This window comes from Tachypleus tridentatus, chromosome 12 (genome assembly GCF_004210375.1).
Source record: "Tachypleus tridentatus isolate NWPU-2018 chromosome 12, ASM421037v1, whole genome shotgun sequence".
NCBI lineage: Eukaryota > Metazoa > Arthropoda > Merostomata > Xiphosura > Limulidae > Tachypleus > Tachypleus tridentatus.
The window spans coordinates 134,756,127-134,769,540 of NC_134836.1; the positions used below are offsets into that span (position 1 = coordinate 134,756,127).

General features: G+C 34.3%; 1 protein-coding gene across 9 annotated transcripts in view; it reads left to right on the top strand.

The window, feature by feature from the left end:
• Positions 1 to 13,414, top strand: part of LOC143234762 (zinc finger protein 236-like) — a 64,687-nt gene that overhangs the window by 23,315 nt on the left and 27,958 nt on the right. For all 9 annotated transcript variants that reach the window (XR_013018793.1, XR_013018792.1, XM_076472348.1 and 6 more), the window contains 6 exons: positions 54 to 1,795; positions 5,534 to 5,680; positions 6,338 to 6,591; positions 7,578 to 7,915; positions 9,663 to 9,832; positions 11,941 to 12,220. Coding sequence is in view for 7 of the 9 variants with exons in the window: in XM_076472348.1 (XP_076328463.1) it covers positions 54 to 1,795; positions 5,534 to 5,680; positions 6,338 to 6,591; positions 7,578 to 7,915; positions 9,663 to 9,832; positions 11,941 to 12,220 (2,931 nt within the window). In the remaining 2 variants the exon portion in view is untranslated. The remainder of the gene's footprint in view (positions 1 to 53; positions 1,796 to 5,533; positions 5,681 to 6,337; positions 6,592 to 7,577; positions 7,916 to 9,662; positions 9,833 to 11,940; positions 12,221 to 13,414) is intronic.

Consider the following 13,414-nt stretch of genomic DNA (forward strand, 5'->3'; position numbering starts at 1 on the left):
TGTTTATTCATAGTTTTAAATGTTAACAGTTATTAAACTGTTTTTTTCTGCAGGAGAAAGACCATATAAATGTGATAAGTGTGACAAAGCCTTTAATCAGAAGGGAGCACTACAGATCCACATGACAAAACACAGTGGAGAACGACCATACCATTGTGAGTTTTGTCCAGCAGCTTTTTCTCAGCGAGGGAATTTGAGAGCTCACATTCAGCGAGTGCACACATTCTCAAAAGATGAAGGAACATCACTCTATCAGTGTGATGAATGTAGCTGTGTCTTTCGAAAACTTGGCAGCCTGAATGCCCACATGAGCAGAATGCATTCTGGTGAAGTTACATATAGTGAAAGTCTCCTTTCTGAAAAAGAAAACTCGAAGGAAGATTCAGAGGGACCAGAGAGAAGAGATGTAGATAAGGTTATCCTGCAGCTGCTAGAGCTATCTCGACAAACCAACAGTGATCGTGAACACACTCATCAGCAAATCCAAGAGATTGCTCAGAACAGTAAAGTGAGTGCTGATATCCTACAGCAAGCATTGGAAGACAGTGGTGTGGCAGTGACTGGTTTAAAAAGTGGTGGTACTGTAGTGACATCTTGTGATCAGGAAACTAAAAAAATAAATGAGGCCAAAGACAAAATAAATGATGATGGTGAAGTAAGCAGCTCCAAAAGAAGCATGGCTCTTGTAATGAGTGTGGCTGATACAGCTACAGGAATCTTAAAAAAACACGTAATTCGCAAGGTAGGAGGTGTGCGATGGCACCAGTGTATGTATTGTAGTAAAGAATTTAAAAAGCCCAGTGATCTGGTGAGACACATTCGTATTCATACCCAAGAAAAACCTTATAAATGTAGTCATTGCTTCCGTGCCTTTGCTGTAAAAAGTACACTTACAGCTCATCTTCGTACGCATACGGGTGTGAAGGAGTTTTTATGTGAGGTATGTGACAACTATTTTGCTACAGCTGGCAGCCTGAGAGTTCACTTGAGATTACATACAGGTGCTAAGCCATTCAATTGCCCTCACTGCCACAAAAAGTTTCGAACATCTGGTCACAGAAAGAGTCATGTACTTTCTCATTTTCGAAGTAACTCTCAACGAAAAGCTAGGCGTGTGTCTAAATCTCAGTCAAAAACCACTGATCAATTTCAAGACATTCCATTACAAGAACCAATTTTCATTACAGATAGTGGGTTTATCCAACAACCTTCTCGGGCCTATTCAGAAACAGAAGGAAACTCGATTGATAGGCCTTACAAATGTGAAGTGTGCACAAGAGGTTTCAAAAAGTCAAGCCATTTGAAGCAGCACATTCGGTCACATACAGGGGAAAAACCATACAAATGTTTACAGTGTAAGCGATCCTTTGTGTCCAGTGGAGTTTTAAAGTACCACATAAGATCCCATTCTGGGGTGAAGGCTTTCAGGTGTGAGATATGTAATGCAACTTTCACAACCAATGGATCCTTGAAACGTCACATGTGCATTCACAGTGATGTGAGACCTTTCATGTGTCCCTATTGTCAGAAGACTTTTAAAACGTCAGTGAACTGTAGAAAGCACATGAAAATTCACCGACAGGAGCTTGCACAAGGAGACATCTCTGCTGTCACTTTGGCTGTGGTGTCAGAAAATGGAGGTGGATTGGAGTGCACAGAAGAGGAGCATAGTGTTATAACAACAAATGTCAGTAATCTGACAACAATAACAACAGCTGAAGGGCAAACAGCAGCTGGTCTCATACAACAATCTCTAGCTCCTGAAGTACCACTTGAAGTTCACGACTTTACACAGGTACGTGCCTTGAAATGAGCTCATTAGTGTATGATAGATGGTCAGCCTATATTTAGGTTTTACACAGTAGTAACTAGTGTGTGTTAGTATTAATTGCACATAGAAACAGTGATTGGAGTATTTTTTATTCTTGTGAACCTTTTCAAAATTTCTTTAACTTTCTTGTAAATTGTATTTAAAAAGTAGGCAGTATCTACTAGTGAAACTTGTATGCGAATCATGTAGTGTGTACAGAATGGTACAAGCTGTATCTACTACTAAAACTTGTATGTGAATCATGTAGTGTGTATAGAATGGTACAAGCTGTATCTACAAGTGAAACTTGTATACGAATCATGTAGTGTGTAGAGAATGGTACAAGCTGTATCTTCTAGTGAAACTTGTATACGAATCATGTAGTGTGTACAGAATGGTACAAGCTGTATCTACTAGTGAAACTTGTATACGAATCATGTAGTGTGTACAGAATGGTACAAGCTGTATCTACTAGTGAAACTTGTATACGAATCATGTAGTGTGTACAGAATGGTACAAGCTGTATCTACTAGTGAAACTTGTATACAAATCATGTAATGTGCACAGAATGGTACAAGCTGTATGTACTAGTGAAACTTGTATATGAATCATGTAGTGTGTACAGAATAGTAAAAGCTGTATCTACTAGTAAAACTTGTATGTGAATCATGTAGTGTGTACAGAATGGTACAAGCTGTATCTACTAGTGAAACTTGTATACGAATCATGTAATGTGCACAGAATGGTACAAGCTGTATGTACTAGTGAAACTTGTATATGAATCATGTAGTGTGTACAGAATAGTAAAAGCTGTATCTACTAGTAAAACTTGTATGTGAATCATGTAGTGTGTACAGAATGGTACAAGCTGTATCTACTAGTGAAACTTGTATATGAATCATGTAGTGTGTACAGAATGGTACAAGCTGTATCTACTAGTGAAACTTGTATACAAATCATGTAGTGTGTACAGAATGGTACAAGCTGTATGTACTAGTGAAACTTGTATATGAATCATGTAGTGTGTACAGAATGGTACAAGCTGTATCTACTAGTGAAACTTGTATACAAATCATGTAGTGTGTACAGAATGGTACATAGCTGTATCTACTAGTGAAACTTGTATAGGAATCATGTAGTGTGTACAGAATGGTATAAGCTGTATCTACTAGTGAAACTTGTATACGAATCATGTAGTGTGTACAGAATGGTATAAGCTGTATCTACCAGTGAAACTTGTATATGAATCATGTAGTGTGTACAGAATGGTATAAGCTGTATCTACTAGTGAAACTTATATGAATCATGTAGTGTTTACAGAATGGTACAAGCTGTATCTACAAGTGAAACTTGTAGGTGAATCATGTAGTGTGTACAGAAAGGTATAAGCTGTATCTACTAGTGAAACTTATATGAATCATGTAGTGTTTACAGAATGCTACAAGCTGTATCTACCAGTGAAACTTGTATATGAATCATGTGTACAGAAAGGTATAAGCTGTATCTACTAGTGAAACTTATATGAATCATGTAGTGTTTACAGAATGCTACAAGCTGTATCTACAAGTGAAACTTGTAGGTGAATCATGTAGTGTGTACAGAATGGTACAAGCTGTATCTACTAGTGAAACTTGTGTGTGAATCATGTGTGTACAGAATGGTACAAGCTGTATTGAACAGTGAAACTTGTAGATGAATCATGTAGTGTGTACAGAATGGTACAAACTGTATTGAACAGTGAAACTTGTGGGTGAATCACGTAGTGTGTACAGAACGGTACAAGCTGTATCCTCTAGTGAAATTTCTTAATTAATCCTGTCTGTTTATATGACTTCTTATAATTTCTTTTTTATTATTGTATGATAGTGCTTTCTTTACCCATACCAACCATTTTTACATATATATGTAATATCAGTCCACTACAGTTGAATCTGTAGCCCATTGATTGTTCTAGACAGAGGATTGAGACTTATTGGTTTCTTTCAGCATTCCAGGTGTCACACAACCCCATTTTTGGTGCTGATTTTCCTTGTTATAATTTAATTTTTACACTTTTTAATATCAAGATTGAACTCATGAATATGTATCACAAGACAGATGGTATGGGTATTAAAACTAAAGATTTAACCCACTTCTTCTTCTTCATGTGTCAAATCTGTGGCAGACATCGACGACCATGGCATGCCAGACTTCTCTGTTGTCAATCCTCCTTATCAACTCGATGTTGCTCATTGAGTTCTTGGTGACATAGTTATTGAGGCTATCGATATATTTAGTTCTTTGACACCCTCTGCTTTTCCTCCCTTCTATTTTTCCACATAGCATCTGTTTCTCTATCCCATTCTTCCTACAGATGTGTCATAGAAATTCCATTTGTCTCTTTCTTATAGTTTTCATGAGGGACCTTTTGTATCCTGCCAGTTCCATGACTTCCACATTTGTTTTTCTTTCAGTCCATGATTTTTTAGCATCCTTCTAAGGAACCACATTTCAGCAGCTTCTAATCTCTTCTCTGTATCTTTGTTCAGTGTCCAGCTCTCATAGCCATATAAGAGAACAGAACATACATATGATTTCAAGGTGTTAATTTTAGTGACATTTGTTATGTTCCTGTTTGTGAATATGGACTTCATTTTATTGAAAGTATCCTTGGACATTGCAATTCTTTTCTTTATTTCTGTGTCACTCTTTGCATTTGATGTTATAGTATATCCAAGATATTTGAAGCTTTCGACTTGTTTTATTCTCACATCCTTGCCTGTTATGCTACATGTTAACCCACTAGTGGTCTTAAAGACTGAAACTATCACATTTTCCATTTATCTAAGTACTCTACTGTAATTCTCATAAATCACTCATTTATTCTCTCTGATCTCTTGTTTGTGATTTGATTGGTGGCTTCAGACTCACCATGAACCCCATATATTTGTACTAGCCTAGAATTATAAGTGTCTGGGGGGTTGAGATTATTTGTATATACTTGTATGGTTATTAATTAACATTGGCTAAGGACCACTTGGGAGAGAGAGTCTGTGATTATTTGTATGGATATTAATTAACATTGGCCAAGGACCACAAGGGAGAGGGCCTGTGATTATTTGTATGGATATTAATTAACATTGGCCAAGGACCACAAGGGAGAGGGCCTGTGATTATCTGTATGGATATTAATTAACATTGGCCAAGGACCACAAGGGAGAGGGCCTGTGATTATCTGTATGGATATTAATTAACATTGGCCAAGGATCACAAGGGAGAGGGCCTGTGATTATCTGTATGGATATTAATTAACATTGGCCAAGGACCACAAGGGAGAGGGCCTGTGATTATTTGTATGGATATTAATTAACATTGACCAAGGACCACAAGGGAGAGGGCCTGTTATTATCTGTTGACTGATAACAGTGAAGATAAATTCATAATTTTCTTTTCTTCTGGAAGAATTATGAAAGCTTTAATTTTTATCAAGAGCCAGAAAATATAATACAACTTGTAATTACATCAGTTTACTTCATGTTGTTGTTGTATGTTACTTGTATAATATATAGTGAGAGTAGTTGTTTTCAACGTGTCTATTTTTATATATAGATGAAGTATTTTCCTTTAATACTTTATATGTGATATGTATTTTGAAATTTTTTTACTAATAATAAACATCTCACAATGTATGCTTCTTAATTATGAAAGGGTCCACATCAGTTTCAATAGAGTATAATCCAACAGGTTTTTGAAAATCAACAAGGCCTAACAACAACTGACCTTGACCGTTCACAGACTCCAGGATTAGACCAAGCTCAGAATTCCCTTTTCTCTCAAACGTTTGGGGAACTTTCTACCACTGCTTTTACACAAAATCAGTTTTCATTACAGGTACTTAGAACATCTTTTATCCTATATATTGTATATGTAGCAATAGTATAACAACAGTGTATCTAAAGATATCATAAAGCTGTAGGTTAACAAACCAGAGAGTTGGACTGTATCATGATTGTACTAGTTTAACGTACAAAGTAGGCAATAGCATGACACATTTTAACTGTATCATGTATCACTACTATAGTTTGATACAATAAAAGGGCCACAGCCACATGATAGAAGTAATAAATACAGCATGGTTAACACTGACAAGAATGACATAGTAGAAGTAATAATACATCATGGTTAACAGTGACAAGAATGACCTACTAGAAGTAGAAAATACAGCATGGTTAACAGTGACTAGTGACCTACTAGAAATAGAAAATACAGCATGGTTAACAGTGACTAGTGACCTACTAGAAATAGAAAATACAGCATGGTTAACAGTGACTAGTGACCTACTAGAAGTAGAAAATACAGCATGGCTAACAGTGACTAGTGACCTACTAGAAGTAATAAATACAACATGGTAAATAGTGACTAGTGACCTACTTGAAGTAGTAAATACAGCATGGTTGACAGTGAAGAGTGACCTATTGTAAGTAATGACTACATTATGATTACAATCAATTAAAGTTACAATAAGTACATGTTATTTCTTACTGTTAGACTGATGGTCTTGATGTTGGAGCTCTAGGCACCAGCTTTGTTACTACAGCCTCAGCTCTAGGGTCAGAGCCTCTGGCTACCACAAGCATGGTAAGTGTCTTGTCAGATGCTGTTAACCAAGAAGACTCTGAGGAACCTACAGGTACAAACGATCCAGGTCTGCTGTCCCTAGATCCTGCTACCTTAGACAATGAAGTTGTTTCTGAAGGAAGTAGAACAGAGGCTAACCCCAAAGATGGATCAAGAGGGTTTTGGTAAATATCTAATACATAAGGTTTTCAAAGATGTAGAAGTAATTTTAAATAGGTAGAACAGAGGATGGATCTAGAATGTTTTGGTAAATATCTAATACATAAGGTTTTCAAAGATATAAAAATAGTTTTAAATAGGTAGAACAGAGGCTAACCCCTAAAATGTTCTGTAAATATCTAATACATAAGGTTTTGAAAGATATAAAAATAGTTTTAAATAGATAGAACAGAGGCTAACCCCAAGGATGGATCTAGAAGGTTCAGGTAAATATCTAATACGTGAGGTTTTCAAAGATGTAGAAGTAGTTTTAAATATCAAGGAAGAGTAACACTTTTCATAAAGATCTTATATCGTAGATATTTTGAAGATGAAGTAACACTTTTCATAAAGATCTTATATCGTAGATATTTTGAAGATGAAGTAACACTTTTCATAAAGATCTTATATCGTAGATATTTTGAAGATGAAGTAACACTTTTCATAAAGATCTTATGTCGTAGATATTTTGAAGATGAAGTAACACTTTTCATAAAGATCTTATATGAACAGACACAACAATACTTTAACTATCCTTGAACTTAGGCCAGAATAAATTTGAAAGAAAGTTTGTGAGAACTACCCTTTTGTATAAGTCTAATTAGTGTTTGCTGTATAAACTAGGAAATACGTATACAATTGAAAAGAGAGTTAAAATAGACTGTTTCTCCTTTGGGCAATGTTGTTTTTTTAAATTTAAAGTAAAATAGATAAGAGATAAAACTTTTGTCAAGAATTAAGAAGAATTAAACTTATGTTTTTTAGATACATTTTGAAATATTAAAGTTAAATAATCTGTACATTTTCTATTCAAGGTCATGTTATAAAAAAGTAAATCCTAATTTGTTACATTTTTTCTTGTACATACAGGTCATATACAGAGATTCACAATTGTACTTTTTACTGTTTTTTTCTATGATTTTATCTGAAAATTGTTTCTTTATTTCTGTAGCTGCACTTACATGTACTGTAATAAAGCTTTCAAAAAGTCTAGCCATTTAAAACAACACATCCGTACTCACACTGGAGAGAAGCCATTCCGATGTTCCCACTGTGCTGGTATGTTTGCTTCAATGGGAAGTTTGAAAGCTCACATTCGAACTCACTCTGGTGTTCGGGATTTCAAATGTGATGTTTGTAATGCAGCATTCACTACTAATGGGTCGCTCACCCGACACATGACCGTTCATAGTGATGGCCATTCTCATCGCTGTCCATACTGTTTGGTGACCTTTGTCACTCTAGGCCCTTTGTGGAAGCATTTAAAGATTCATCAAGTGCACACAGAAGGTAAAGCTGTAGTGTTAGAATATAAAACATTTTCTATTTTAATAAGAATCATAGAGGTATGATTGTGGTTTAGCAAATAAGAAAATATGTAAACATATTTAGAAATGTATTATTTTACTGTAATTGATGTGTGTTTGTGTATAGGTTCACATAATCATAGGTTTTCTTTAGTACTTTGGCTTCAGAGAAAGTGATTATTTTGATCTCTACTGTACTTCCACAGGAAGTGTGGCTTTTCTTTTCCACTGGTTTTGTTGATGTATCAATAGTGAATTTCATCCACTGTTGAAGAGTCTTAATATCACATATGTCTTGCTTGACATTCAGACCTCAGTGGTACATGTATTTGAATTAAAGATATTGAAACACCTTATAGTAATGAAACATTGTATGTGAAAATTTTTAAAGCATTTCAAAAAAGTAAAGGTTACTCTTAAAAATGTTAAGGAGTTGATTAGAGCATTTGTTAACTAATTGTCATTATGATTGATACATATTGGAAATGCAATTTACTATATGTGGGGTATTTCAAGAGATAAAGGTATTTAACCATGGTTTTGAAGAAGATATATCACACTCTGAAATTTAACATACAAAGTAAAAATCAACATTTTTATAATACTTGTAAGAAATAGATTTTTTCCCAGTAAATGTAATCTAAGAAAAGTAAATGTAATCTAAGAAAAGTTTTATGTATGCAATTCGACATCACTGATCACTAAGAAAAGTTTATTGATAATCAAAACTACTTTATTCACTAACATGCTTCAGATTTCCTGTTCTGATAATTGTCTCATATTTTTGTTCTAATAACTGTCTCATATTTTAGATCTTAAAACTCATATTTTTGTGTTGATAACTGTCTCATATTTTCGTGTTGATAACTGTTTTATGTATGCAATTCGACATCACTGATCACTAAGAAAAGTTTATTGATAATCAAAACTACTTTATTCACTAACATGCTTCAGATTTCCTGTTCTGATAATTGTCTCATATTTTTGTTCTAATAACTGTCTCATATTTTAGATCTTAAAACTCATATTTTTGTGTTGATAACTGTCTCATATTTTCGTGTTGATAACTGTTTTATGTATGCAATTCGACATCACTGATCACTAAGAAAAGTTTATTGATAATCAAAACTACTTTATTCACTAACATGCTTCAGATTTCCTGTTCTGATAATTGTCTCATATTTTTGTTCTAATAACTGTCTCATATTTTAGATCTTAAAACTCATATTTTTGTGTTGATAACTGTCTCATATTTTTGTTCTCGTAACTGTCTCATATTTTTGTTCTGATAATTCTCATATTTTTGGTCTGATAACTGTCTCTTATTTTTGTTCTGATAACTGTCTCATATTTTTGTTCTGATAACTGTCTCATATTTTTGTTCTGATAACTGTCTCATATTTTTGTGTTGATAATTGTCTCATATTTTTGTGTTGATAACTGTCTCATATTTTTGTGTTGATAACTGTCTCATATTTTTGTGTTGATAACTGTCTCATATTTTTGTGTTGATAATTGTCTCATATTTTTGTGTTGATAACTGTTTCATATTTTTGTTCTGAAAACTCTCATATTTTTGTGTTGATAACTGTCTCTTATTTTTGTTCTGATAACTGTCTCTTATTTTTGTTCTGATAACTGTTTCATATTTTTGTTCTGATAACTGTTTCATATTTTTCTTCTGAAAACTCTCATATTTTTGTGTTGATAACTGTCTCATATCTTTCAAGATGGAGATGAAAATCCATCGAAGGTGAAGAAGTCACGCAGCACTGTGATAAGATTATCAGATGAACAAGTTGAAGCTGTGGCCCAGCAAAATCCAGATGAACTGAATTCTGTCTCGGAAAAAGTTTTTGTCGCATCTGCTGCTGAGAAGAACCGCATCAGTGAAATCAAGGCCAGTAAAAATGTCTTAAGGTTGGATTTGGTAGTTGAAAATTTATAATGATCCAAGAGGTGGGGGAGTTTTAAATGTCTTCATTTTTTTTACATTCTCAGAACAAAATTATTTAACCACTTTATATAAAACCAGCTACAGTGTCTGTTTCACCACTTTGTATGGAACCAGGTATAGTGTCTGTTTAACCACTTTGTATGAAAACAGGTGCAGTGTCTGTTTCACCACTTTGTATGAAAACAGGTGCAGTGTCTGTTTCACCACTTTGTATGAAAACAGGTACAGTGTCTGTTTAACCACTTTGTATGAAAACAGGTACAGTGTCTGTTTCACCACTTTGTATGAAAACAGGTACAGTGTCTGTTTCACCACTTTGTATGAAAACAGGTACAGTGTCTGTTTCACCACTTTGTATGAAAACAGGTACAGTGTCTGTTTAACCACTTTGTATGAAAACAGGTACAGTGTCTGTTTAACCACTGTATGAAACCAGGTACAGTGTCTGTTTCACCACTTTGTATGAAACCAGGTACAGTGTCTGTTTAACCACTTTGTATGGAACCAGGTATAGTGTCTGTTTCACCACTGTATGAAACCAGGTACAGTGTCTGTTTAACCACTTTGTATGAAAACAGGTACAGTGTCTGTTTAACCACTCTGTGTGAAACCAGGTACAGTGTCTGTTTCACCACTTTGTATGAAACCAGGTACAGTGTTTGTATCACCACTTTGTATGTAACCAGGTACAGTGTCTGTTTAACCACTTTGTATGAAAACAGGTGCAGTGTCTGTTTCACCACTTTGTATGAAAACAGGTGCAGTGTCTGTTTCACCACTTTGTATGAAAACAGGTGCAGTGTCTGTTTCACCACTTTGTATGAAAACAGGTACAGTGTCTGTTTAACCACTTTGTATGGAACCAGGTACAGTGTCTTTTTCACCACTGTATGAAACCAGGTACAGTGTCTGTTTAACCACTTTGTATGAAAACAGGTACAGTGTCTGTTTCACCACTTTGTATGAAAACAGGTACAGTGTCTGTTTAACCACTTTGTATGAAAACAGGTACAGTGTCTGTTTAACCACTTTGTATGAAACCAGGTACAGTGTCTGTTTCACCACTTTGTATGAAACCAGGTACAGTGTTTGTATCACCACTTTGTATGTAATCAGGTACAGTGTCTGTTTAACCACTTTGTATGAAAACAGGTGCAGTGTCTGTTTCACCACTTTGTATGAAAACAGGTGCAGTGTCTGTTTCACCACTTTGTATGAAAACAGGTACAGTGTCTGTTTAACCACTTTGTATGAAAACAGGTACAGTGTCTGTTTCACCACTGTATGAAACCAGGTACAGTGTCTTTTTCACCACTGTATGAAACCAGGTACAGTGTCTGTTTAACCACTTTGTATGAAAACATGGAAAATTTTTGTTTCACCACTTTGTATGAAAACAGGTACAGTGTCTGTTTCACCACTTTGTATGAAAACAGGTACAGTGTCTGTTTAACCACTTTGTATGAAAACAGGTAAAGTGTCTGTTTCACCACTTTGTATGAAACCAGGTACAGTGTTTGTATCACCACTTTGTATGTAACCAGGTATAGTGTCTGTTTAACCACTTTGTATGAAACCAGGTACAGTGTTTGTATCACCACTTTCTATGTAACCAGGTACAGTGTTTGTTTCACCACTTTGTATGAAAACAGGTACAGTGTCTGTTTAACCACTTTGTATGAAAACAGGTACAGTGTATACTGTCTCCATGAAGACAAAGTCATGTAATTTCATATTTTATTTTTCAGGTTTTTTGAAACTCTTTTGGAAGATATCCATAAATGGTGCTCTCTAAGAAAGGCATGTGAAGCCAAATCTATAATAAATAATAATGATATTTACATTTTGTTTTTAACAAGAAGTTTTCTTATTTGTGTATGTTTCCACTAGTAGTGCAGACTTGGTAAAAGTGTCTCATATTATATTTGAGATTTAATATTGTATGATGTGGTAGCTGAATAGTTTGGAAAACTTTTGTTCAGATCACTTCAGGTTTTTATGATTTCCAAAACAACAGGTAAATAGAAATAGATGTCTTTTTTTTTTTTTAGGATAAGAATGAAATACTAAAAAATCTCCCCAAGTATCAAAATCAGTGTAAGGACTGCCCAAAAAGTTTTAAAAAACTCAGTGATCTCATACGACATATTCGTACACATACTGGAGAAAAACCTTTCTGCTGTGGGTTGTGTGGCAGAAGTTTCACCGTCAAATCTACACTTGATAGTCACATGAAGACCCACCAGGGTGGCAAGCGTTTTCGATGTCATGTGTGTAATTCTTATTTTGCTACCAAAGGAAGCTTAAAAGTGCACATGAGAATACATACAGGTAAACTTTAGTACTTGTAAACTTATATATGAGAATACATACAGGTAAACTTTAGTACTTATTTAGTATAAACATGAGCCTTGGGTATTTTGGTGTTGTACAGAATATGTAGGCGTGTATTATTTTACTCCCAACATGTGATTTGGGTGTTTTGGTTTTGTACAGAATATGTAGGTGTATATTATATTACTATTAACATGTGATAGGACTGTTTTGTTGTACAGAATATGTAGGGGTGAATTATTTAAGTACTAAGATGTAATTTGGATGTTTTGTTGTACAGAATATGTAGGGGTGAATTATTTAAGTACTAAGATGATTTGGATGTTTTGTTGTACAGAATGTGTATTATTTAAGTACTGAGATGTGATTTGGGTGTTTTGGTTTAGTATAGATTATATAGGGGTTTATTACTATTTTAGTACCAACTTGCAAGTTTTGGTGTTGTACAGAATATATAGGGGTGTGTTATTTTAATTACTAACATCTGATTTGAGTGTTTTGGTGTTATATAGGATATATAGTAGCATATTATTTTAGAACCAACATATTATTTGGGTGTTTTGGTCTTGTTCAGAATACATAAAGATGTATTTTTAGTACCAACCTCTGATTTGGGCATTGTTTTGTTGTACAAAATATGTAGGTGTGTATTATTTTAGTACCAATATGTGATTTGGTTGTTTTGGTGTTAAACAAAATATGTAGGGGTGTATTATTTTAGTATGAATATTTGATTTGAGTGTTTTGTTATTGTATAGAAAATATATTGGTGTATTATCGTACTACCAACATGTAATTTGGGTGCTTTAGTGTTGAACAGAATATATAGGGGTGTATTATTTTAGTGCAAACATTTGATTTTGGTGTTATACAGAATATATAAAGGTGTATATTTTAGTATCAACATGCGATTTGGGTGTTGTGTGTTGTACTGAATGTATAGGAGTGTATTATTTCAGTTCTACCATGTGATTTGGATGTTTTATTATTGTAAAGAAAATATAGGGGTTTATTATTTTAGTACGAACATTTGATTTGATTGTTTTGTTATTGTACAGAAAATATATTGGTGTATTATTGTACTAAGAACATGTGATTTGGGTGTTTTAGTGTTGAACAGAATATATAGGGGTGTATTATTTTAGTGCAAACATTTGATTTTGGTGTTATACAGAATATATAAAGGTGTAT